We start from the raw sequence: 26,848 nt of genomic DNA on the forward strand, positions 1-26,848 counted from the left end.
CTTGGTGTCTTTCAAAACTAGTCCCATAATAGGCAGTTTTTATCTTCGTTGGTACTTTGAGTAAAGTAAATCATGCTTTGTTTTAAGATAACATTCTCTCTCCTCTATCTTTTCAGGTGGGAGCTTGTTGGATCTGTGTCTCACTGCAGAGCTGGAGCAGGCGTAGCTGTGTGTGCCTGTTTAACGAGCCAAATTCGAGATGTAGGTCATGGACCCAATAATGTGGTTGACTGTATGTGATCTGAGTTCCAGCCATCGACAATTTAGTCATCTCTGATAGTCAAGAAAGAAGACCAGGATTTTGTATGAACAGTTTTAACTACTATTATAGAGTCTTATTTAAATGTAAACTTGTTGTATTGTGACTAAGTGCAACTTTTGGAATAGTAGATAAAGAATTATTAGTAATAAAGTTAAATTTTATACTTCCCACTTTAGCAAATAATTGAGTAGGGAAGGAGGACATTTGAACCTGGAACCATACCTTCTCTGAAAAATGTTTAAAGTAGTGCCAAATGTTGAAATTGCCATTTAAAAGATTGTGGATGAATCAAAATGTAAAACAGTCACTTGCTGAGTTTTACTTTGTGCGTGTGTGTGTGCCTAAAGGTGTTAACCTTAGGCAGTGGATTTTTCCTAGAGGGGAGATTACAATATATTCATCAACACCAGGATATAGAAGAGACCTCTTTTTGAAGATCAGTTCTGCTTAGTGCTGATGAATTTATGCCTTGCTTTTTTCTAGGTGTTGATTTTTCAATTTCTTGGATATTGACAGAAATAGAAACAAATGTTTGATGTCTCTGCATGCCACTTGGCTCAAAGCTTGTAGGAGTGTTATGAGGTCTTAATTTCAGTTTGAATTGTTAGGACACCAAAGACCTAGCTGAACTATCCATCTGAACGAATGTACACTTTTATCTTTTCATCTTATACAACAAAGGAATTTTTTCATAATCAAAAATTGAACCAGTGTAAATATTAGAGGAAAGCTTTAGGGCTGATGTTATTCTAGTGCCCAGTCAAGAGACCTTGAGAAAGAACGGCACTGATTATGTGACTCCTTAATGAGGGGAGCCTGAAAATGTGTTCGACACTCTTTTTTTGATTTAATTACTTGATTTTGAACTTCCTATTTTGCTACTTGCCACCATTCTGGTGTTTCTAACTGTACAGAATCTGGGTTAATTTATTATGAATGAAAATGAATGCATTTTTACATAAATCTTATATAGACTCTAGTTAACTGATTAGTTCACATCCATCACTACCAGTAAAAGATACTATTGGTAGAAACAAGAGAAAGATTTAAACTACTTTTTCCCCACTTTATTTAATTCCCTTCAGTATATTTATTTAACTTGAATTGAAAATATTTCTGTACATTAATTTGAAGCCAGGATTTAAATCACACACCTACTGATTTAATAGCTCTTCATGGTTTTAACCAGCATTATAAAATGGCCTATTCCATCATATGCATATATTTTTATACATATTTATGAGGAATATCTTGTATTTGCAATGTAGTTTGGCACCTCTTTTCTAGGTCTTCCTAAATTTTCCTTTGGTCTTCCTAAATTTCCCTTTAGTCATGCCTTAGAATTTAGTATAATTTGCTGCTGGTCAGTCATCTGGTTCACAAGGAAGAACACTAAGCCCACCTGAAGTTCATTGCCTAGTCACTCTGTGGTCTTCATTAAATGGCAGCGTGGGCTTGTCAGTGCAGTAGGTCAAAAAGCCTCATTACAAAAGCCAGTGCATATTGGGTATAGTGGACCATCCCCCCAAAAAGAAAAAATTGTAAGAAGGCTCAGGCTGGCAGAAAAAGGTCTTTCATGAAGCAGATTTAAAAGTTCCCAAATTATGCCATTTTTTGCTATCAACCTGTAAGTGAGTTCCTTTGTCACAGCTGGATCTGAACCAGTGGTCTCATATATAACTAAAACCATATTTCAGTCAATCCCGAAAGCATTTAACTCTACAGCACTTTCTAAACTGGCTACAACTGGCTGGATGTAGAGACTAAGTCTCAAAACCTGGCTTCAACTGTGTACTTTTCATATCTAATGCTGTTCTTGTATCACAGTGCTTGTCTAGGTATGGCCAGTAGTCTGCTGTTTATTTTGTGGTGAAGGGGCTTTTGATCTTATTTCTAAGATAATTTAAAATGTCTTTTTCTTTAACATTTCTGCCTTTGTCATGTGTATAGAGTATAGGAACATAAAGTTGTTACATTTCCAATTCTCGTTTTTATTATACACTAGTCATCTAACATGCTAAGTTGGTATCCCAGGCACCCATAAAATAGGAACTGCTCATAAGAGAAGGCAGGTGAAGCAAACAGGACATGTGGCTGGCGGTTACATTGTGTGCGGGCAGTCAGCATAGCCTCGAGGGACCTGACGGTGGCATGAAAAGACAAATAGTGGAATCAGTATGCACAGTCTCTTTATTAAAAACACATTCTTTGAGATATGAAATGAGAATCAGGCCAAAGGAATCATGCAGTTGAACGATGATTATGTTCATAAGTGTAAAGAGATGAAATATTCAGAGATGGCTCCTTAATTGTGAGGCCTGTTACTTTAACCTCAGATGTTAATAGCGCCTACCAAAAAGTGATATAAAGTAGAGCTAAATTTTGAAATTGTAAATGGGAAAAAGAAAAAGTGAAAATTTGCATATTATTTTTTCAAGATATATTTCTAGGTGCTTTTGTGTGAGTCTCCCATTAGTCACTAAAGCCACTGCTTTACTGTATTGCACTGCCACTTTAAGAACAAATTACTTGATACTGTTTTTGACTAATTTCACTATATTCTGTGTTACTAATTATTTTTTAAATATTTGAATAAATTTTGTATTCCTTCTAAGGAGTATTATTCATTGTTTTAATTCCCAAATGTATTTTGAACTTAAAATGCTGTTAAATGCCAGTTAAGAGATTGTTGAAGTTGCATAAACTGCTCTTGCAAATGGTAAACATGAAAAACATTTTTGTTCCTTTTTTCTCCATGTGTTATATGGTAGAGAATGCATTTGGAATCTAATTCATGTCTTATCAGTTAAGAATGTTTTCTGTGGTTTCTCATATCAGACTTTTAAAGAATTATTATTGGGGATGTTGTTGGCTCTGTCTTTTTTTCTTAAAATTGTATGTATATTTGTGTGGTAATACTCCAGAGCAAATCAAAATAATAAATTATCATATACACTATCAAGTACTGAGATCAAAGAGTTGGGTTCATATCAGTGCTATTTATTGATTAAATATATTGCATGCATATATTAGAAATAGGAACTTCTTTCTGAACGGTCAATATAACTTTGCTTCTCATTGTTTGATTCCATTTATAGAACCTTATCAAGATGATGTAATTGTTCTCCATCTCAAATACAAGTCAATTTAGTAGGTTGGCTATAATACTTTTCTTATAAAAAGTATCTTTCTGTTGAACTGGAAATAGGAAGATTTTTGTTACCCTTAAAAAAGTTAAAGGTAACTGATGTAGTTTCACTAACTGTTCAGTGACTGATTAAGCAATTGTCTCTTCAGCAGTTGCAGACGTGTACTATATAGAAGTGAGATTCTTTATGCACTAAGATAATATTGCCCTTCCAAGTAGTAACCTTGTGAAGCTGTAATTTTGGGGTTTTTTGGTTTTTAGCTATGTGCCATTGCTAAAAACATTTCTGAAACTTCTCTTTGAAAAAACAGCCCAAAGAATCCATTTGTAAGTCATCTAAGAGAACTGGCCTCATGAGAGTCATATGTTAATTTTGAGCAGGGTCTTAACTTGATTATGGCTCCATGTGCTTTATTCATCGGACTTGATTCGAAATATTTTATGCTCATCACAGGTGAAGTCTATCCTCAAAGAATGTTTTCCTCCCCTGGGAAAAAATTTCTCCAGAAGCAAGCAGTTTTAGAGGAAGATTACTAATACTGTCCTGAACAATAGCAACTTCAGTGAAGGAAGTATGGAGCTTCTTTGAGGGGAAACCTTATTTGAATGCAAAAATTATGGTGGTTTTTGTTGCTATTTTAACAAATCACTCTGCCATTATCTGAATGGTTGAGGCTAAATTCAGTCTACCTGAACAAACTCTTTAGAGTATAAGGGATTTCTTATATTTGAATAGTCAGTCATGGGGAGCATTAATAAGTATACTTTTTAAAATGTGTAGTCTGTACCCAGTCATTTTATAATAACATTTTAAATATTTTAATCTCTATAATTCTGCATATTACAGTTAAAAAACAGATTCAAAGATGTTAAGTAGCCCAAGATCCACAACAAATCAGTGGTTAACTAGTGTTTTTTATGACTGAAAATTTTCACTGTTCCACCTAACCAACTACCTCCTTTTTCACAAGATAGTATATATATATTTAAGGGATTTTCTTTTTCAAAGTCTCTTCTTGGCAGTATAAAAGTATTTCTGGTCACTATATTTCCTTTTTTGTCACTTTTTTTTATTAAGATATAATTGACATATAAATATTAGTTTCAGGTGTACAACATAATGATTTGATATATGTGCATTTTGTGAAGTGATCACTGCAGTAAGTCTAATTAAATGTCCATCACCACCCATAGCAACTTTCAAATATATAATATATAATACAGTATTATTAACTGTAGTCCCAACGCTATACATAACATCCCCAGGACTTATTTTATAACGAAGTTTTACCTTTACTTCCTTCACCCATTTCACCCACTCCCTACATCTGTCACTGGTAGCCGCTGGTCACTATCTTTCTGTATGTAGTATTTGGTACATATATAAAAATATATGCAAAGTGGAAGTTATTGAGTATACTCAATAAAACACTTATGTACCTGCTCCCTAAGTGAGAACTAGGACATTCCTGGTAAGACTGACTCTACATTAAATGTTCCTTCTCAATTTCAATTCCCAGCCTACCTTGTCTGCAAGAGGTAAGTATCCTGAGTCAATCATTCCTTGCTTTTTTCTTTGTTTCTGTGTACAGATCCCTAAGCTACATATTGTTTACTTTTGTTGGTGAGCTTTATAAGAAAGAGTATCATACTGGTATATAGTTTACGTAATTTGATCTTTTCATTCAACAGATTCATTTTTGTAATTTTTTCCCCAACTGTATTCTCTGTATGTTTTTGGTAATCTCTTCCAGTCAGCTACTTCTGTTTGTGGGTGATGAAATGTCTAAGGAGTCCAGTTCAAGTGTTGGCTCTGCTGTGAGCATGCTCTTTCTCTGCTTCAACTCAATTCAGACTCTTGGTCCTTGTTTTTTTATATTCCAGCCCCTGAAATAGTTTTCATGGTAGAAGTTACCTGAAGACAGTCTTATGCTTTAGAGTGGTGTATAACCAGGCTCTAGTTTCTCCAGGAACACTATACAGGTTGCTTTTAAATAATGTATTAAACTAAGACATTCTCTCAAATGAGTTTATATGATTTTATTTTTAGACAACCTACATGGCATGTTTTTCTTAAAAACAATGCCTCCACTCCAAATAAATCAAGGTCAAAATAAATGAAGAGCTCCAGATACCATCAGTCCCATCTGTCTAGTCCTGGTGTGTGGATGAAAAGCAGCAGCCAGTTATGATGTCAGGTGATAGATCAAATTGCCAGGTTGTTAACACTTTTCCACTTCTGAAGTGTCCCTACAGGAAATCATATGTGGGTCACACCATCCTCACGTGGTCCAGCAGAGCAAGCGTGCCATCTGGACTTGTGTCACCAGTGCAGAGCTGGTAGTCTAGAAATTAGCAAGGGTGTGCTGGGTTGGTTCTGCCCTGTCATGAAAGAAGGTTTTACTCTTGCTGGTCTCTGTTCAGGTTTCCCTTTGCTTGATTACATGTCATCTTTATACACTCCTTGCAGGCTTTTGTGAAGCTGGTTTCCTGCAAATGATGGTTGATGACAGTATCAACATGAGCGATGGCTGTGCTTTCGGTACCTTCACCCTCGGGGCCTTCAGTGGAGGCATTTCCTCAACGACCATCTTGCCCTCCACCTCCAGGCACAGCCCGGCTGAGTCACTGATTTCTCAGATCTTGCAGATACAGGAGAACATCTCACCATAACTGACGAGGCCCCGGTAGATGACCTTGATGGTGGCTAGGAGGAGACGAGGGCGGCGCTAGTGTAGGTGGCGCTCAAGTAAAACTAATTTATGTTGCATATAGTTGGGGCTTTTTTGGTTTTTATAGTACTAAAGTGAACATTAATATTTCATGTAGTTTCTTGGTACACATGTGCAAGAGTTTTTTTTGGAGTATATACCTAGAAGTAGACTTGGTTGTAGGTTTATGTGGCTGGTCAGCTCTATATTAGTTTTATAAGTAATGCAGTTTTTCCAATGGTGTGCCAGCTTTTACAATATGGTTTATCATTTACTTGCTATTGTAAGACCTAATGCTTGCCAATCTGGTAGGTATAAAACGATACTTTATTGTGGCTTTAATTTTTTCCTTATTGAACATATTTCCATGATTATTAGTCATTCCTGTTTCTCCTATGAACTACTTTGATGCCTTTTGTCCATTTTTCTACTGTTTTTCTTTGTTTGGTATTTACTTAGGAGTTCATAATAGTATACTAATATTTCCATTTATTTTTATTGCGTATATCTTTGTCCAGTTTGTGGCTTGTGGCTTATCTTTTTATGTTTTTTTGGTAAGTTAATTTTAACATATTCAAATGTTAAAATTTTGTGTCTTAAGAAATTTCTTACTGTCTCTTCTAAAAGTCAGTCATAAATTGAACCTGTGGTCCAGAAATTCTTCTCAGTATATACTCAGAATTCATTCACATGTGCACTAATCATAGTACTAACTCAAATTTCCCTCAATATAAAAAGGTAAAATACACTGTGGTATGGTCATGCATTGGAATACTATGCAACCAGGAACATGAAGTATTGCTACACAAAATATGTAGGAACCTCACACATGTAATATTGAGCAAAACAACCCAGAAATAAAAATAGTATGTTATGAATGAATCAGTTTATCCAAGTTTATAAAACAGGCAAAACTAATCACTCTATTAGAACAGTTGGGAGAGTGGTTAAACAGTTTGGGGAGCAGAGAGAAAGGACAGTGGTCAGGAATTAGTAAGTGGGCTTTTGCGTAAGCCTGTAATGTATTATTTTTTCTGAAATGGGTGGTGGTTATACAGATGTGTTTATTTTGTGATATCTCATTGAGCTATATGTTATTCTTCAATAAAGCATATGGAGACCAAAAGTAAAAGTTAGAAAGTCATATAAGTCTTCAGTCTACCTGGAATTGCTTTGTGTAAGTGTGAGATAGGAAAAGAACAATTTAACTATATAGATAACCAAGTTAGTGACTAATTCATCCTTTCCTCAGAGACTTCTTCTAGATGGCTACTTTCCACATAAGTAAACATCTATTTGGGGACTTTCTGTTCTATTCCATTGGTCAATTTGTCTAACAAGGGTAAGTGACATTATTTTAATTGCTGTTAACTTGATTTAAAGGTCTGAAAACCTGGAAGAGCACGTCTTCCCTCATTTTTCTTAAGGAGTCTTGGTTTTTTGCTCTTTCATTAAATATTAGAATTAGTTTGTCAAGTTCTTTGGGGAAAAAGCAATTTTGGGTTTTTTAAAGAGAAACTAGAATCACATTTAACATATAGATTAACTGGAGTATTGACAGCTCTACAATATTGACTCTTCTCCTAGGTTTTGCTCCTTAATCAGGGCAAGGAAATTTCCTTCTTAGTTTGCTAAGCTTTTACTATAGGAGTTGAATTTTATAAAATACTTTTTTTTGTATTGAGGTAAACCTGGTTTTTCTACTTTGGTTATGTGGTGAATTACAACTGAGAATTTATTTCACTGTCATTCATATATATATATGTATTTAAAATTTTTTCAGCTTTGTTAAAGTATAATTGGCAAAATTGTTTATGTTTCAAGTGTACAATGTGATGATTTGACATATGAATACTTTGTGAAATGATTATTACAAGTTAATTAACTTCCATCACGTCATAGTTCTTTGTGTGGTAAGAATGCTTAAAGTTTACTCAGCAAATTCTGAGCCCACAGCACTTACTATTACTCTTGATAGTTTTACTAGACACAGTTCTAGCTCGTTTTCTCTCAGCATTTTGTTTTTCCACCGTCATGGTTTCCTTTGTATTTCAAGTCAGCTGCTCCCTGTGGATGATTCCCTTTTCTCTCTGCTGCTTTTAGGACCTCCTCCCTTGTTCTGATCTGTAGTTTCACTATAAGGCCATCTAGATGTGTCACGTGTCTCTCTCTTTGTCCTGCTAGTATACATTGTAACTCTTATATTTGCAATGTTTTCTGCTCTGAAATTTTGTGCTGTGGACTCTCTTACTTTTGCTCTCTTCTTCTGGGACTTTGTCTTTCTATTTTGTAAACTTCACTGTATTTCTGTGTAACCTGCTGTTAAATCATTGAATTTTTCATTTCAGTTACCCTTTCGTTTCCAAAAGTCTTATTTCATTTTCTTTTAGATAATCTTGGTCATTTTGATGGACTTATTCTTTTTATTTATTTAATATATCTTTACTGATTTCAGAGGAAGGGAGCGATAGAAACATCAAGGATGAACCATGGATTGGCTGCCTCCTGCATGCCCTGTACTGGGGATCGAGCCTGCAACCGGGGCATGTGCCTTTACTGGGAATTGAACCGCCATCTCCTGGGTCATACAGGTCAGTGCTCAACCGCTGAGCCACGTGTGGATTCTTAGTCTTAATTTCTTTTGTTTCTCTCTCTCATTCTTTGGGTATTTTCATAATACTTTATATCCTGTGACTGGGTAAGTCCAATATCTTGTCTTTGGGAGCCTAAGTCTATTTATTGTCTCTGAATTTTCCCTTAAGTTTGGTGATTTTATTTTGTAAACTCATACTTAGTTGGACCTGTGGGAATCCAGAGGTTCTAAATTGGGCATGTTCTCTGTGAGAGGTTTTACTTTTCCAAGCCAGGAACTACCCCCGGGACGTTTTAGCTCTCTCCTGGCGTAATTCAGGGGGCTCAGGTTTGACTCCTCACCCTCACTGTGGGCCCAGTGCTTAGTCTCCCAGCCCCAGTGCCGGTAACGGCATTTGTCCTCAGAGCAACCGCAGTGCTTCTGTTTACTCACCACTCCTGCTCAGGTTCCAGCTGATGTGTCAGTTGGCCTGGGGGTGTCCTTGTTTCCATGGGAATTCAGTAAAGCATTTAACAAACATGTTGCCTATAATTTATCTGAGAACTAATAGTAGTAGGACAGCCCTTCATATTATCTAGTGTTTCATAAACCCCAGAGCAGAACGTTGCTACCATCATTCATTGTAGAGGGGAAAAAAAGATGAGTAGTTTTACTTTAACATTCACCTGCCTTTCTTTTATGGACTGAAAGATGGCCCTGTAAAATCTATTTGGTGAGAGTCTTAGTAGACCTTAGCAGAGTGGTCCCATATATTTCTCATACCTGAAGCCTTGAGTAAATTTAAACGAGTTTATAAAAGGGTAATTCATGAAATGGAAGATTACTTGGCATAGATATGTGGATCACTCCTGCCCTCTGTCTCAAGTATCAGTTATTTTATACACACCCGTCCCTGAGCACATTGACATGTTATAAATCCCTTCTTAAACATGACTCCTGTGTACTGATGTAGGTTCAGGAAATAATTGTTTGCCTGAAACTTTTTCTTTAAATAAAAAAATTTAAAAAAAGGTTGTTTTGGCCTTTGGCCAAAAGTAATAACATTTTAACCTGACCATAAATTCCCTGATTTCCCGCTATTCGTCTGCAAACAATGATCCTTTTTCCTGTGTGGAAACCAGAGCTCAGGCCTGAATGACACAGTGGCTATTTGTATTGCATTCTAAGGCGGTGCTATAGTTTTCCTTCTAATTGGTTCACTTCATTTCTCAACACTTAGTCTAATGCAGTACTAACTCAGTGTGCTGTTTTGGAAGTCATCTTTATTATGGGGTATAATTTATATAAAATGCACCACTGTGTTTGCAATTCATGACTTAGTAAGCTTACAGAGCTGTGCCAGCATCACTCTAATCCAGATTTAGGGCATTTTCACCGACCCCTCAACACTCTATAGCCCTTCTGACAGTTGGCCTCCACCTCTCCCCTCCCTATCTCGGTCCAGGCAACCATCCATGTGCTTTCTGTCTATAAATGTGCCTTTTCTGGGTAGTTCATAAGTGAAATCAGACTCTGTATCTTTTGCATCTGGCTACTTTCACTTAGCATAATGTTTTGAGGTTCATTTCATCCATACTGTAGCATTTTTATTGCTGAATAGTATTTCATCCTGTGCACAAGCCATATTTTGTTTATCTGTTAACCGAGTGGTCACTTGGATTGCATCTAGTTTTGAGCTGTTATGCTGCCAGGAATGTTCATGAACTTTTTTTTCTTTTTAGTATATCTTTGTTGATTTCAGAGGGAGGGAGGGAGGGAGGGAGGAAGAGAGAAACATCAATGATGAGTCATTGATCTGCTGCCTCCTGCATGCCCCCCACTGGGGACAAGCCCACAACCTGGGCATGTGCCCTGACTGGGAATCGAACAGGGATCTCCTGCATCCTAGGTTGATGCTCAACCGCTGAGCCACTCCAGCCAGGCATGAACATGTCTTAATGTGAGCATGTTTTCATTTATTTTCCGTAAAGATCCATACCGGTGGAATTGCTGGGTTGTAACAGACTTTTAAAGAAAGCACCAAGCTTAATGCTGTTATATTCCTATCAGTACACTGTGAGGTTTCTGGTTTTGCTTCATTTCCTTTACCTACAGCCTTTCTCCTGGGTGCGAGGCGTCTCTTACTGTAGTTAAATCGTTTCCTGCAGTATTTTTTGCCTAAAGGAATGGTTGCTCTCTAGTGGTGCATTTCGCACATTACACTTGGAACGAGGGCACTAATGAGAAGCCTAAAGCTAAAGCTTGTTAAAATTTACATTCATTTCACGTTGTGCCTGCGCTAGTTAGCACACGGGGCACACTATGAGGCCCTGGGGCCAAAATGTTTTCCTTATTACCACTGTTAATAATCCTCAGGAGCTGGCTTGTTTGCTGTGGCTTTTATTGAATCCCTGGAGGTGCATTATAGTCCAAGCGAAGCTTTGGTGCCTCAGATCCCATCCACTTCGTGCACTTAGATCTTGGTAGAAGGGTTTACACCTGTGGAGTGGCTAAGGCCTATGAAGGGGAGGAAACCGGGAGAGAAGATTTTGACTCAAACCTATCACATCCTTTCAAACCAGAACCAGAAGGGTAAATAGTTCTTAAGAGTGAAATGAATGTAAATTCTTTTTTAATGAATTGCACACAAATGGAATGTCTGGTGGCTCTTTGGTATTCCTAGCTAACGCTCTGTAAATGTGCCTGCAGAGAGAGGTGAAAATTTAGGAGAATGGCTCTCAGCTGCCCCCAGGCTCCTAGGGCTGTGCGGAACGTGGAGAGCGCAGTGCACATTAGAAACAGTGAGGAAGTGAGCAAGGAAGGAACCTGGCCAGACATTTTACTCCTTAAGGAATGCAAAAGGGTAAGTAAAAGATGTGGCTTCAGGAAATTAGGGTAGTAAAATAAAATATTTAATGGTCTAAAGTAAGAATTTACAAGTTCTGCTTTAAACAGGATATCTCACTTGTTTTTTAGAAAGTGGAGAAAATGTGTGTGAGTGAAGTTTTCCTGACTTCCTGTGTCTTAGCAATGTGTTTTACTGTCCTGACATGCGTCTATCAAATGACCATGTATAGATGTGTATGTACCCATACACACAAATATATCCACATTCAAATGCTTGAGCACAACAGCAGAGAGCATGAAGGATGGACCTGGCCGCAGCTGATTTCCTGCTCCGGTCATATGGAGGCAGAGGAAGCGGGCCACGTCACCCATCTCTGTGGCATTTTGGTACACGTAATTCTGCCCCATAGTAAGTATGGTGGGTAAAGAGGTACAGGGTTTGGACAGGAGGAAGTTTATTCAACTTCAGGATAAGCATTGGATATGAGAGAAAACTGAGTTATTCTAAGGTTAAAATAATTTTTAACATGTATCAGAACTTTTAAAATGTTGCTATGATAAACATTGCTTTTTAAAGTGGAGATTTTGATTAACCCAGTGATTCTACCAGTGTTGCCAAAACAAAACAATTTAGGAAGATACTGGAATTGTTTAATAGGGACAACTAGTAAGGAGTCGTCTGTATGCTTGCACATCTAGTTCTGCAAATAGACTTAAGGACAGTTATAAATGTTTTGAACAATGGTAACAAATGCTTAGAGCCCCTCCTCCCTATCCCAGATAATTGAAAGAGTGGTCTTTTTAGTAAGTTCTGTGTATCCCTTTAACATATATTTAATAGGGAGATATTTGATTGCAAATATTTTTACTACATAGACTTTAGGATAACATATATTCCAACTCCTTCCTTTTTTTTTAGATGAATTCTTTCAAAATGTTTTGATTTTAAAGGTAGAGAGAGAGAAACATCAATGATGAGAGTCACTGATGGGCTGCCTCCTGCACACCCCCTCCTGGGGTCAAGCCAGCAACCAGGATATGTGCCCTGACCGGGAATCGAACCACAATCTCCTGGATCCTAGGTCGACGGTCAACCGCTGAGCCACGCCGGCCATGCCAACTCCTTCCTTTTTGTTACAGGTGAGGAAATACAGCACCAGACATTCAGGTACCTTGCCCCAGGTAGAAGTTGATTGCTGTTTTGGCTTCTGGTTTGTTGTATTGTTCAGACGCTGTTGTGAAAGTGACAGGCGTCCAGCCGGGCCAAGGCATTCAGCCTTCAAAGTCACCAGTTTCTGAGCTAAAGTTTTGTTCAGTCCTCTGCTCTCCAACTTGGAGGAGACCCTGGGGGAATGCGTGCTGTTGCCTGTTATTTTGTATAGGCTAAGAATTCAACTTTTAAAGTTTACCTTGTTTCTTACTTAAAAAATTTTATGCTAGTTTCTTTCCAGGTTTATCACACTAAATCTTACTTTTATATTTATTAAACTTTTCTTTAAAGAATGCCCTCATGAAGAAAATACAAATAAGGGAAAAAAATCTGTCAATTTCAGCAGTCACTAGCGTGAACTAGTATCTTCGTTCATTAGTGAACTAATCAGTGTGGGTAAATGGAGGAAATCTACAGGGCATCCCGTCAGGCAGCACCAGACAAGGACACCCCCCACCCCCATTGTGCTTAGTCACTAAGTTTCTAGTGATTGCAGATTCTCAGGGCTTCTCAAGTTCCATTTTATAAAACCTTTCTAATTCCTGTTCACAATCCAGTTTTACTAATTGTCTCAAGCATAATTAAGAATGGTTAAATGTTTCTTTTTAATTTAAGCGTAGCTGGCATACAATACTGTATCAGTTATGTTAGTTTCAGGTGTTCAGTATAGTGATTTGACATTCTTATACCTTACAGTGTGATCACGCACGAATTCTAGGAACCTCTGTCATTCTGCAGTCTTATCACTGTTATTGACTACAGTCCCCCTCACCTTTATCATCTATCTCACCACCCTCTTACCCCCTTTGCCCACCTCCACCCAGCCCAGGCCCCCCTTCCCTCTGGCCATCACCACACTGTTGTGTGTGTCTATGGGTTTTGATTACTGCTTTAATTTCATTGCTGGTAAATGCTGTTCAGATTCTCAGTTTCTTGCTTGTTTAGTCTTGGAAGGTTTCTAGAAATGTACCTGTTTCTTCTAGATTGTCCAGTTTGCTGGCATATAATTGTTCACAGCACTCTTTAGTGATCTTTTGTATTTCTGTGATGTTGTAATCTCTCTCTTTTCATTTCGGATTTTGTGTTCTTTTTGCTTGATGAGTCTTGCTAAAAGCTGGTCAATTTTTTTAATTCTTTCAAGGAGCCAGCTTAGTTTCACTCATTTTTCTGCTCTGATCTTTCCTTCCTTCTAGTTACTTTGGGTTTTGATTGTTCCTTTTTCTAGTTTCTTTAGGTATAGCTTTAGATTATTTGGGATTTTTCCCGATTCTTGTTCCCATCATTCATCACAAAGCTGCCTGAGGCCAATGGCAGAGGGACTCTGGGCCTGTGGGGGGACTGAGCCCCGAGAGCACACACCCAGTGTCTCCAGGCATGAGGTCTGCGCTGGGAGGAGATGGCACTTTTTGAACATATTTCTTATTATATCTGGTCAGTTTCCTAGTTCATGGTTTGAAGAGAATGTTTGTATTTGACACTGGGGGAAGAGACATTTTCAAGATGTCTTAGTTTGGGAAACTGCTGTAACGAAATACCATTGATTGGGTGGCTTAAATGATGCATATTTATTTCTCATAGTCCTGGAGGCTTGGGAGTCCCAGATCAGGGTGCCAGCACGGTCAGGTTCTCCGGAGGGCCCTCTTCCAGACTGCCTTACACCTGGGGGCAGAGAGCTCCAGGCTCTTGCTCTTCTTATAAAGGACACAAGTCTCATTATGGGGCCTCCACCCTCATCTAAACCTAATTATATCCCAAAGATCACACCTTCTAATCCCATCCCATTGGGGGTTACGGTTTAACATACGAATTTTGGGGGAACACGAACACAAAATTTTAAAACCTCATATGGGTTTTAAAATTTCATATGAACACACTTTTTAAAAATATCTTTATTGTTGAAAATATACAGATGCCCCCCCTTTTCCCCTATTGATCCCCTCCACCCTGCATAAGCCCCCTCGGGCCTTCACCACACTATTGTCTGTGTCCATGGGTTATGCATATATGTATAAACACATCTTTTTAAAGCAAAGTGCACTGCTTATAGTACAAAGTCTCAAGCTCTGGGTTTCACGGTTCCTCCTAATCTGAGCCCTACCCATGTAAGGCACCAGTCGACTGCTTTCAGCCAAGGGAAATGTGAAAATACCTGGAGACAAATGGTAAAAACACAGCACAACATGGGATATAGTGAAAGCAGTGCTAAGAGGGAAACTTGTAAATATAAATGCACACATTAAGAAAAAAGATCTCAAATCAGTAACCTAACTAGATCTTAAGGAGCTAGAAAAGGAGAGCAAGCTAAACTCAGCTAGCAGACGGCAGGAAATAAAGGTTAGAGTGGCGAAAAGCGGACAGAAAAAACAGGAATCAATAAAAGTCGGTTCTTTGCAAAAAGGAACGTAAGTGACAAACCTTTAGCTAGATTGACTAAAAAAAGAAACATTGAAATTGCTAAAAGCAGTAGGAAAGTAGGGAAATAAAAAGGGAAAAACAATGCTAAGTGCACAGAAGTTCTGAAGAAGATGCACCGAACTCAATGGTTGTTAATTCTGGGGGGAGGGGAAGGAAGGGGACTTACTTACTCTGTACTTTTTGCTCTATATGCTTTTGTGTCATTTGATTCTTTTTAAAACTAAACTATTTGTAAATCAATTTGAAAACAGTATTTTTTTTTATTCCAAAATGATTCTCATGTATATGTAGGCTTGGAGCCTCTGCACACCGCCCGCCAGGTGACTTACTTGCTCCCTTGAGACGCTGGTTAGGTCCTCCGTGGCAATCCTGGGTACCAGCCCTACCTGCAGGAGGAGCTTCTCTGAAGACTGCAGGACAAAGATGGAAAAGCATGGATTTGGGTAGTTAATTAAAGACATTTTTCTAAAGCCCATGCTGTCGCGTACAGTTGGTTTTCCATGTCCAGTAGTACCCACAGATGTAGAAATATATGTGTGCACGTACCAGTGTGTGCGTTGTTGCTTAGGTGGTAACTTACAGGAATATTCACCAGTGGAAATACAAACGCGTAATTCTTTCTGCCTCCCACACAGGAAATAAGGTAAATGAGACGTTAAGCCTGGGCCCCAGTTGTAGAGAAGGGTGATTTAAAGCACTTATCCCAGGCAGGCACACAGTCTTCTCAATCTAAAATGGAATCATCTGTTTGGAAAGTACTTCAAGGTCCGCCCTCCAGTCTATGAGAAGGATACAGGTCTTTATTATCAGAGTCATGGTGTCTCACTACAGTCTTGCTTTCAGCCAGATTCAAACAGGAAAACCACCGGGCTGGTGTTGCTCAGTGGTTGAGTAGTGACCCATGCACCAAGAGGTCACCAATTTGATTCCTGGTCAGGGCACATGCCCGAGTTTCAGGCTCGATCCCCAGGCGGGGACGTGCAGGAGGCAGCCGATCGATGATTCTCTCTCATCAATGTTTCTCTCTTCCCCCCTCCCCACTTCCTTTCTAAAATCAATAAAACAGGGAAGCCACAGACACTGAATTAGTCCTGTTCTAGACATGTACACTTCTCTTGCCACAACCAAAGTAACAGCAAAGTTGTTTGGACCAGACTGGAGGGTTCTAAGTGCCACCTAGATGTTCTGATTAAAAGTAACCTGGATTGTGACAATTCATGATCCCAACAACCCTGGCAAATAGTGAGCAAGTATCTATTTAAATAATCCAGGCTCCAAAGTGCCTCAATACTTGCTTATAAAATGACTGAGGACAGGACACGACGGGAAATTACTGCTCACCTCCGAGTTGCTGCCGTTCCTCAGTGGCAGTAAACCCGACTCACGGCCCTTTCCCACTTGAGACACCAAAAACAAACTGCAGAGCCATTGATAGAGGTCGGCTACATAACAAACTCGAAAAATGCCGTCATGAAAAGCAAAAGATAATCTGGAGAGAAATAGTTACAATAGAGTTACTGTCCTGAATACATAAGTCAGTAGGACAAAGACGAAGAGCCTGGAAGAATCGTCACCTCTCCCCTGCTCAGCGTCCCTTTTCATTAACAGGACCTCCCCAGTGTGCTCGTGACTGAGGTGAAGACCTCCCAGCATCAAGTCGGGCACTCCGGGCCTGCCACACGGGCACATAACCCACGCACGCAAACCGCAACGTGGTATCTGACAAAAAAACAGACTCGGTACCACAGAAGTAAAAATGTAAATGAAAACATCAGAAGACACTGTTTCCCACCTGTCAAGTGGGGCGATTCTTCCCCTTTGCATTTCCTGACCAACAGCGCGGCTTGCAAAGGCACGGTCATGGCTGGTGCTGGAATCGCCGCCTGAAGAGGCTGCTGGAACGGACGAGCCTGTGCACAGGGCTCTGCTGATCACCTCAACCCAAGACTCAGCATTAACAGGGATTTCGGTGCCCCTGATGCCATGCGACAGAGTACACAGCATCCCCTCTGAAGGACTCTTGACAAATACCATCAAGCCTCTAACCTAACCCAGTTTGCAGGAAATACAGGAGACAGAAGAATGTATTAGGGAACACTTAGGGAAACAGAAATCCAACATGTAGATTATAGTTAAAAAAAAAAAATTTTTGTTTTGTTCTAGATTAAGACTAAAGAGACATAACAGCTAAATGTAATGCACGAAATGACTGCATTCTGCTCCAAAAAGCAAGCTGCAAGACCTGTGGGGGGACAGTTGCAGAAGTTTGAATACAGACTATGAGATGTTGAGAAATTTTCTTAGACCATATGGTGGTGTGTTGGAAAATGTCCTAGGAAATGTCCTAGGAAGTTTTAGGGGCAAGCTAGAGCTCAGCATAAACATGCACATGCGCACATTTACATAAAGAAAATAAGGTGAAATATTATTCAATCTGCTCAAGTGGTTTGCTTCAGGGATGGTGGTGGAAGCATTCTTTAAAATGTCCCCAGATCAACCTGGGATCCAGGCGGTCAGGGTTCGATTCCCGGTCAGGGCACATGCCCGGGTTGCGGGCTGCAGTCGATCAATGACTCTCATGGTTGATATTTCTCTCTCCCTTCCTCTCTCTCTCTGAAATCAATAAAGATATATATATATTTTAAAAATGTCTCCAAATTAGAAACAATCTCAGTGTCTAACTAGGGGGTTGGTTAAAACTGGTGCAACTACACAATGGGCAACTACTACTGAAAGTTCGCAGCAAACAAGGGAAGGCACAAATGTTTTTGTGAGAAAGACGCAAGCCCAGAAGAGATTTTTGCAACCCATCTTTCAGGTCTCTCCCCCCTGTAGCTTCAAGACCAAACTCCCCCTCCCCCCCCCTCACCTCTGCCTGCTCACCAGTTACTGCTGCTTTACTTACTGCGAGCCCGCGCCCCACTTGATCACTGGGACTGATTTAAGTAGAAGCCACCCCCACGTAAGGGGGAACAAACTAAAGAGGAAGAAGTGGGGTCCTTCTCGGTGTCAGAGGCGGGAGGACATCACGGAGCAGTGAGGGGTCCGTTACAACAGCCAGCAGCAGTTCTGGGGTTGGTGCCAGGCACGGCGCTGAGCGCTTTCCACACATCGCCTAGTGCATCCTCACGTTTCCTGGGTAGGTACCAAATCAACAGCTGGTAAATGAGAAAAGACACCCAGGGATGCCACCCAGCAACCTGGAGAGCCAGGATTCAAGTTCGGGAAGCCAGGTCCTTCCTGACGCACAAGGCCACCAAGGTAGCGCATTTCTCTGAGGGGCAGAGCGGGGCGCGGCCACGGGCCTGCCCGGCCCTTTCAATACCAGCCTCCTACAAATGTGTCCACGCAGCCGGGAAGCGGGCACCGGGCGGGCCGCTCACGGCGTGCCTGGCAGATGTTAGAGGGGAAAAGGCTGCGCTGTCACACCCGGCAAGAGCTTAAAAGCCAACTGGACGGCAGGGCGAGCGACCCTCTGACCATACTTTTCCCATTTTAACAATAAATCCGTATTGTGAATGAGGGTACCTTACCCCAAGGGAGACTCTCCTTGGCTACAGATGATAAAATAATGATTTTAGAAAATTTTTATTCATGCAAAATAGAAGCATGATTCAACCCCAATGATTTCTCTAAATTTTTATTAATTTTTTTTTTTTTTTTTTACAGCTCGATCCTCTTGTGAAAAGGAAAGAATTTGAAAGTGAACAAATCAATTACACTTTTTTTTAAACAGCAATTAATCCTCATTACAGAGAACAAACAAAAGATCTGTGGCACATTCTCTTTGGAAAGATCTTTTGCAAATTTTTCTTCTAAAAAAAGAAAACAAACTATAATTCTCACAGATCACGTCTCTTTCAAAGGACTATACAAGGCAGCTAAATTGTATTCACAAAAGCCCCAGGCTGCAGTTCCATTGCTGAAAGATAAAATGCATGGAGTCTCCTTTATCCGTGTTGCACAACTTCCCGTGGAGAGCATCGCTGCTTCCCTACCCGACATACAGTCACTGTGTGGACTACACAGCTGGCACGTTATTCCACAATAATCAAAGAAAAGATCATATTATTTTAGAGACAGACCAGTGATCTTCACTGACCAACTGGACAATTTATTTATTTTTAAAACAACTTTAATAATACCAAGATTTGACTTTACTCTAAAGTTACAAGAAAGCAAAAAATATAATATAATATAATATATAATGGCAATAAATAAAAAAAAAAAGGCAACCCTGCTCAGGTTATCATCCAAAACGTAATCACATTCAGGAAAAAAAAAAAATTGAAACAAGATTTGGGACGCACGCATATAAACACACACACACGCACACCGACATGAACAGTGTATACTTGTTATCTGAGGGGGATGTGCAGTAATTTTAACAATACATGTTGACGGCCTGAACAGAAGGCGAAGTTAATACTGCCCGTGTTAAGCGTCGCTTAAACATCTACTTTTAAGCAAAGCAAGTTACCTTCCCAGGCCTGCCGCCGCCCGGTCCGCCCGGCGCAGCGGGGCCGCCTCACTGCCAGTGGTCTCATTCCCTCGCCCTTCCAGGCCGGGTGCCAGCCAGGCCCACGGAGCGCTGTGTGTCTCCTTCCTGCCCTTTGGGTGCAGAAACGCAGGCCCTTCTCTACCCATCACAGTACCTGTTGATCTCTGGCGCACAGGGGGACACAATATGGAGTGATCTCTCTCCAGGACCACAGGCAATTTACAGCCACCTTGAGAAAGGTGGTAGATGGTGCTTGTCAACTCATCATAAATAAAAACTAAAGAACGTGGCCAGCGGTCACAATCCATTCTCAGTGACTAAGAAACCAACACAACTAGATTGTGCATTTGAGATTTATAGGGTAGAAATACCGCTTCCGATGTTTGGAGGAAAATCCCCAACACCACGCTAACCTGTCACTCCACCTCCCACAAACAAAATGACAAAAGATTAAAAAAAAAAAAAAAAAAAAAAGGCACAGGAAAACCTACATCCATAAATTCTACACAGGACCAAGAACAAAGCGGCAGCCCACTGGAGGCGGGAAAGGAGCAGGTTCTGCCCTCGTCCTGGCCCCTCCGCACCACGTGCAGCTCACTTCCCGGCCAGCAAGGGCTGGTGTCTGGGTTTCGGAAAGAAGCGCGGGTGTTCCCGCGGACTTCAATACTGCGGGCCAGCGGGGAGAGGGCCGGGGGGGTGGCAGAGCTTCTCAAAGGTTCTGTGTAGTGTCTGGGAAAGGAAACCTTAAGAAGGAAGTACAATCTGTGGTGGGCGTCGGGAATCAAGCCTCATTGGATTCATTCACCGTAAGATGCACAAATACACCTCAAACTTCATGAAGCAGAAGAAAAAAAGGTGTGAGACCCACGGAACATCTCGCAGAGCCACGGCAAAACAAACACAGCACTATTCCCAAGTCAGGTTTGGTCACCGAAAGGCACAATAGATACGTCCAATTCGAGCAGCCTCCTAGTCTGTGTGTGTGTGTGTACACGCACACACACGCACACCTCCTTTCATGTATCAGAGCAGAGAGTGTCTTTTACGGCTAAAAATTACTGAACAAGAATCATAATAAAATAGTAAGCTCCTGATCTTACTAACATTAATATTTAAGGTTCCAATTAAGGCAAATTTTCAGTCAGGAGGAGGTGGTTTTTTAGCTTTTAAATATCCTGAGATCGGGAATTAAAGGATATAGAACAAGGGAGATAAATGTGGTCGCATTTGTCTGAGGGAAATAAACATTTTGGTCAAAACAGATCTATAAAATAAAGGTCCATTTGTTCAGAGCAATCAGATGCTTTCCCCCTTCAGTATGTGATGAATTAGATCACCGGACGTCCCTCTCCCGCTGCGGCTCCAGCCCCGTGGGCCGACCGCACCACGCTGGCACGTGGCCCGCACCTCCCCGCTCTGACCCCGCTGCAATCTGAATCTCAGGGAAGGGTTTCCCACCGTTCAGCAGGGCCCTTAGTAAAACATCAAGTTCAGTCGGCACCTCCAGACAGGGCAGGAACAGTCAACATTTTAAAAAGAAAACAGTGTTCGTCGGTTTCCTAAGAAACACACATGAACTGTAGAGCCAAAGGTGAGATTTCCCACTCAGCTTTCACTCAGGACGTTTTGTACGTCTCACTGCGAAGTGCGTACTATACTGTTATCACACATTCAAAGGCTTAATTTTAGACCCAGTCCTTTCAATTTATCTACCTCATTACAAATTTTGGCCTTTCGGAATTTAAGCATGTAGCAAAAAAGTGCAAATGTTTTACAAAGCCTTTTGATTTCTATATACAACTGTAACAGCCAAGAGATCTGATGAACGTGAAGGATTCATGGAGCCACTACCTTTTACACACACTGTTTAAAGAGTGGGCACCAGGGATTCTCTTTCAGGAACAGTGCACATTGCAGTAAGAATCAGAACAGTCCATGATCAAAACAGTGCAAACCGATCTCTGCAAAACTGTTAGTTTTTCAAGGGGCAAGTACAATTTTAATATAAAAGTCGGGGGGGAAAAATCACAAAGAATAAGGCCACTTATTCTCAAACAGCAATCACTTGTTTCAGCATTGCTCAGAACTCAAGCTGGAAATGCCCTCAGTCAAGGGAGCCCGTGACTTGCTGACAGGACACGCTCACTCTGGCAACAGTCTTCCCAGATCAGGACCCGTCGCAGACACGGTGTCCTTCCAAACTGACGGGGGGGGGGGGGGGGCTTACACTGGGGAGTGGTGCCGGGGGTGGGGGTGGGGGGCAGGAACTGGCCAAGGGAGAAAAAGGTGATGTTAAATAATTAGACACATGTGATTCTGGGACCTTGTCTCCTACACATAAGAGGACACACGATGTCACAAGCATACAACCTACCAGGCAATTACTGTTCATTTAACAACAGGGTGCTTTTTAAATGAGTAATTTAAAAAGGACCATGGCTTTGCTCTAGAACATCAAGACCACACATGAAGTTCATGCTCAGATATTACTACTGCTGTTAATTCTCTGGCTTTAACCTAAACACGAGGTAACAGGCCTCTGCCCTAGCTAGTCCGTGATGACAAAAGAGCAGGCTGGGTAGACGGTGAAAGACAGCTTCGCACGGTCCGCACAGCTTCACCCCGTCTTTTGCACGTCTCCTTTTGCATCAGCCAGATTACCAAGAAGGTTCTGACAGTCACCACGTGGACCTCAGCCTTCACTATAAGTAAAGGTGGTGTTCACCCCCTTCCCCACTAAACAGGAAAACGTCAGCATGCTTGTAGGAAACGTGTCGGGGGCAGAATGGGTGAGGGAGGAAAATAAACCAACTGTAGAGACCACACTCCTCAATTTTAATGTGTGCAAATTCTACTTCTAAAAGGGATGAGGAATTGGCTTTTAAAAACACTGCACTCAAAATAATGCTTCCAGTAATAACCTTCAAAGTGTCAACAAAAAAGAAAATCTGTGCTTATGCGTACGTGGGTATTCAGATGTGTTCTTTGAGATCATTCAAAACGAACTTGGCTTACTGTCTACAATATGGCAATAACAATGTCTGGGGAGGCCACAGTTCCTCCTCAGTCCATCAAAACGAGCTGACCGAGAACACTGGAGTGAAGGCAGGTGGTGATGACTTTTTCTAAGTCTAACCAATCACCCCAATCTCCACATCCTTTCAGGGAGTTAATTTCCCCTAGATAATTAAGGGCTCTGAAAGTCTAGTTTTGCTATAAATATAAAATAATTCTTAGCACAAAAATATAGCCTCTCTAAGTAGATTTCATTTGTTCACTGACAAAACTCTGAGTTGGTTAGACAACAGGAGTTACCACATAACTGTAGACCACAGACCAGCACCTCAAATTCCAGCTCTACTTAAACACAAATGAGAAAGCCCTTCAGCCAACTGGTCATAAATGTTGGTTCCCTTCTTCCCCAAGGTAGAAAATCCAGAATACGGTCACTGGTGACTGCCTTCCGTGGCCCCTCCTCTCCCACTGCTCCAGCTGGGCGGACTTCCAACTTGGTGGCGAAGAATCAGAGCTGGGGGAGCGTGCAGTACTCCGGGCGACGGGGGCTGCCCTCAATTCCATAAGTTATGACAATACTTGGTATTATCAAAGCAACTGTTCACTGGCAGAAAGTGGGGTACAGTGGAGTCCTTCACAATTTAGGTTTCATAGATGACTGCTAGAATTTACAAAACAAATATTTTCCCAAAAACTTAGAAGAAGAAAAATCATCCCAAAACCCTACACCAAAATTCATTGTTAAAAATATTTTCTTCTGGGAATGGACTAGTGTGGCTGCTGAGATGATGGGAACTTGCTTTCAGAGCTGAAATTGCTTCTCCTCATTTCATTTGCAACTCGCATCCTGCTGGTTAAAAAATACGGAAATGTTTCTAGACCATTCATAGACCCCTTTGAGGCTACATTGCACTGCGTCCTTCAGTTAGGAAAGGCGACGATCATCTCTGAAGCCAGCCTCATTTCTACTGCTGCATAACCATCGCGCGCAACCGATGACCACACAATTCTTGAGAGTTTAAGTGGACAAATGTCCTGGCCATCACATGGTGCTTCTCAAGTTTCGTGTCCTGATGAGACAAACGTCTGGACTGTTTCTGAGGCTTCCAATGTGCAAAATAGTTCCCAAGGCATCGAATCAGCCTGGGCCTCCGTTAGGGTGTTCTGGTTCCTTGTTTCAGCCACTGGAAACCCTGTCTCATGTAGTGCACCAGGTCTGCCAAGCTACTATTGAGGGCCAAGGTGCACACGCTTGTGCTGAGCTGAGCAAAGAACTCTGCAAACAAAGCAAAACCACAACCGAGTAAACACACTTGCACACACGAAAATAAAAATGGCAATAGAGAGTCATTGTTTTGGGTTGGTTCCAGAAACGACCCCCAAATAGCCTATACTTCATCTATCACAGCAAAACATCACAGTCTACTGTAACGGCCCGCTCATTTCCACACCACCAGCCCAGAAGGGCAGGAACTGGGTTTTATTTCAGAGTTGAATCCATAATGGCTGGCACTGGAGAAAACCCAATGTATAGTCTTGGATCAATGGATGCATGAAAGAAAAAAAACAAACCCAAAACCCAACATGTTTAAAAAGCATCATTAATTTGCTAAGAAATTAAGTTCTAAGAGGCTGTGAAGAAATTAAGTGGCCAGAGACGGGAAAAACTATGTTAACGGCATGAACCTGGCATTCCCACCCCAGCGCTCACGTGGTGGTCACCGCCTGACACGCAGCGGTTCCCGAGAGCGTGCCCCGCCCTCTCCTAAACCTCGGATTTCTCCAAGACCTTCGTCTCGCAGGTTTCAAGAAGGCTACTTACACCGCATCTCCTGCACTGTCAGAACCATCTTTCCTCACACTGGAAACAAACATTACACCCGGCCTTTAGGCCACACTCCTTCCTATCTCACGCTGCTGTGCCCAGGGACAGGCACTGCCCTGCTTTCCCGTCGGCCGCCTTGCCCTTGTGCCGCCGTTTCACCCTGGACTGAGATGACGACGCCAGAACTTCTGAAGAGGCCAGGCACTGAAGCCATGTCTAATTCAATTTTGCTAAGATCTAGTGACAGAAACTCAGCTCCATGCCACAGAGCTCAGGAAAGAATCACGTCTCGGTTATGAGGTGGCACGGAGAAAATTTGAGAAGAGCAGATAGGTACAAATTTCCTGTTCTTCAAAAAACAGAACACAAAACACAAACAGCACTATTCCCTCCCAATCCCCAGGCCCCAGTAATCATCACCACAGAGCCATTCACCTTTATTCTTCCTCGTAAGGACCTCGGCCTGTTCCCAAAGATCAAAGGCGGTAAGGATGTGGGAAGTAATGGTGATGTAGGAAGATGTCATGTTTTGGATGGTGGCAGGCATCCCGCTGCTCCCCACACTGCCAGCGCTCGACTGGGAGCCCACGGAGCTGGCGGAAGGCACTGGAGAGAGAGGAGATGGTGTACCTGTGCTTCTGGAAAGTGGAAGATCAGAGAGAATTGGTTAATCACTAAACCCAAATTACTGATTTCCGGTTTCTGGAACTGTAGGCCAAGCCACAAAGTTTCAGAATGTCCTAGCCAAAATGACAATCACTTCTATAAGGTCAAAGAGACACCCTGCACCTCCAGGAGTTTGGGAATTTATTTCATCAAACACAGTGAGACGGGACCCACCAAACAGGTGGAGGCACGTGTCTTTCACTGGACACAGAACGAGGGGGGCAAGTCCGTATTCCAAACCTGCCTGCCCACACCGCTCACGTCTACTCCCTGGGCCTGGAGTCCTTCCCTCCCCACGCACCCGGCGTCTCCTAGGAAGAGCGCTCCCTGTACACTGGCCATCGCCTCTGACACATCCACTCAGTGACCATGAACGGAGCCACCTGCTCTGCAACTGACACTCTTCTAGACCCCGGGGTACACCAGGGCTTCCCGGCTGCCGCTGAACTTGATTTATTTATTAACTTATCTATTGCATTTCTCACACTTCACACTTCCGCTAATTCCTTTTCCTGGGTCACAAGCCCCTGGCAGGTAGGGACCATTTCTTACTAATCTCTGCACTTCTAGCGCTGAGCAGAGTGGGTGCTAAGAGGAGGCCCTTGATAAGCATCTGCTGAGTCAACGAATGACGCAGCGCAGCCTTCGGAGAGCCTGGGGAGGGCGGACGCGCACCAGGGACTCGGGCCTTCTCTCCGCCCCTCCTGACTGTACGCCGGCGCATGCGAGCCAACAAGCACCTCGACGTGGTCAAGAGAGAAACACACGTGAATCACTTAGACCTCACGGATATAAAATGGGAAGGCGGGTCAGCTGCCGTAAGCTCCGGCTGCGCCCACACGTGCCCCCTGGGCTGCGTGAACCCTAAGTGTGCCCAGCAGAACGGACACACCGAAGGACCAGAGTGGAAGCACCGTAAGGACAGCGAGTCCCATCTGCGCAGTTTACTGCTGTATCCTCTGTACCTAAAACAAGGTTTGGTACAAAGGTGGTGTTGACTGGCTGGACAAAGAATAAAGGAGTTACCTAAAATGATGAGACTGACAATGTGTTAGTTTAGAATAATCTCTCTGAGGTGGGAGTAAGTGAAAAACTTCAGAGGAAGGCAGTTACTTCTCAATCAGAGAAGCCAGACGGAAATCGCTTCCTTTGAATGTACTGGAAATGGGGCAGTCTTCTGGGTGATATTCTTAAAATAGCAAAGCCTGTCAAACAGGGAACCTTCAAGGAGTATAACCAAATTAAAACAATACTAGGCAAGTCCTATAGGGAAGGAAATTCTATCTTCACTTGCACAAGGACTGTTTTTCAACGTCTTATGGTACAGATGAACAATTTCAGTTCAAAAAGTGGGGGGGAAATTTAACTAGAGAAAATAATTTTCATTCTTAGTATCGCTGTTACGGACCCTGGAGAAGGTTGAGGGCACGTTTCTGGAAAGTTCTTGTTTACTGAAGCTCCAAGATGACATGTCCAGAGGGAAAAGGGACTTGGACTCTGGTTTCCCTGGCTTTGCCCCCAGTTGTTTTGTGGTGTCGGGCATATCTAAGGACCCTCAAAGTTTTGACATTTTGACCACATAGATAGCTTTTGACCATGCAGATCGTTTTTGCAATTATCTTGTTATGTTACCCAATCAGCAAACATCTTGATCTAAATTATTCCTCAAACAAACA

General features: G+C 41.7%; 2 protein-coding genes and 1 pseudogene across 4 annotated transcripts in view; 1 reads left to right on the top strand and 2 right to left on the bottom strand.

Moving 5' to 3' along the window:
- The window catches only part of KLHL8 (kelch like family member 8), a 34,321-nt gene extending 31,101 nt beyond the window's left edge, over window positions 1–3,220 (top strand). For all 3 annotated transcript variants that reach the window (XM_087826641.1, XM_087826649.1, XM_087826637.1), the window contains one exon: window positions 117–3,220. In XM_087826641.1, the coding sequence (XP_087682767.1) occupies window positions 117–240 (124 nt within the window). In that variant the 3' untranslated portion in view covers window positions 241–3,220. The remainder of the gene's footprint in view (window positions 1–116) is intronic.
- A 2,412-nt stretch (window positions 3,221–5,632) lies between these two features.
- Window positions 5,633–8,157, bottom strand: LOC148094453 (translationally-controlled tumor protein-like; annotated as a pseudogene).
- Window positions 8,158–21,903: 13,746 nt separating this feature from the next.
- AFF1 (ALF transcription elongation factor 1) overlaps window positions 21,904–26,848 on the bottom strand; it is a 174,197-nt gene continuing 169,252 nt past the window's right edge. Inside the window, exons 20-21 of the mRNA XM_016213073.2 lie at window positions 24,942–25,144; window positions 21,904–23,957 (exon numbers count right to left, since the gene is read on the bottom strand). Of these exons, the coding sequence (XP_016068559.2) occupies window positions 23,836–23,957; window positions 24,942–25,144 (325 nt within the window). The 3' untranslated portion in view covers window positions 21,904–23,835. The remainder of the gene's footprint in view (window positions 23,958–24,941; window positions 25,145–26,848) is intronic.

This window comes from Miniopterus natalensis, chromosome 1 (genome assembly GCF_054644295.1).
Source record: "Miniopterus natalensis isolate mMinNat1 chromosome 1, mMinNat1.hap1, whole genome shotgun sequence".
NCBI lineage: Eukaryota > Metazoa > Chordata > Mammalia > Chiroptera > Miniopteridae > Miniopterus > Miniopterus natalensis.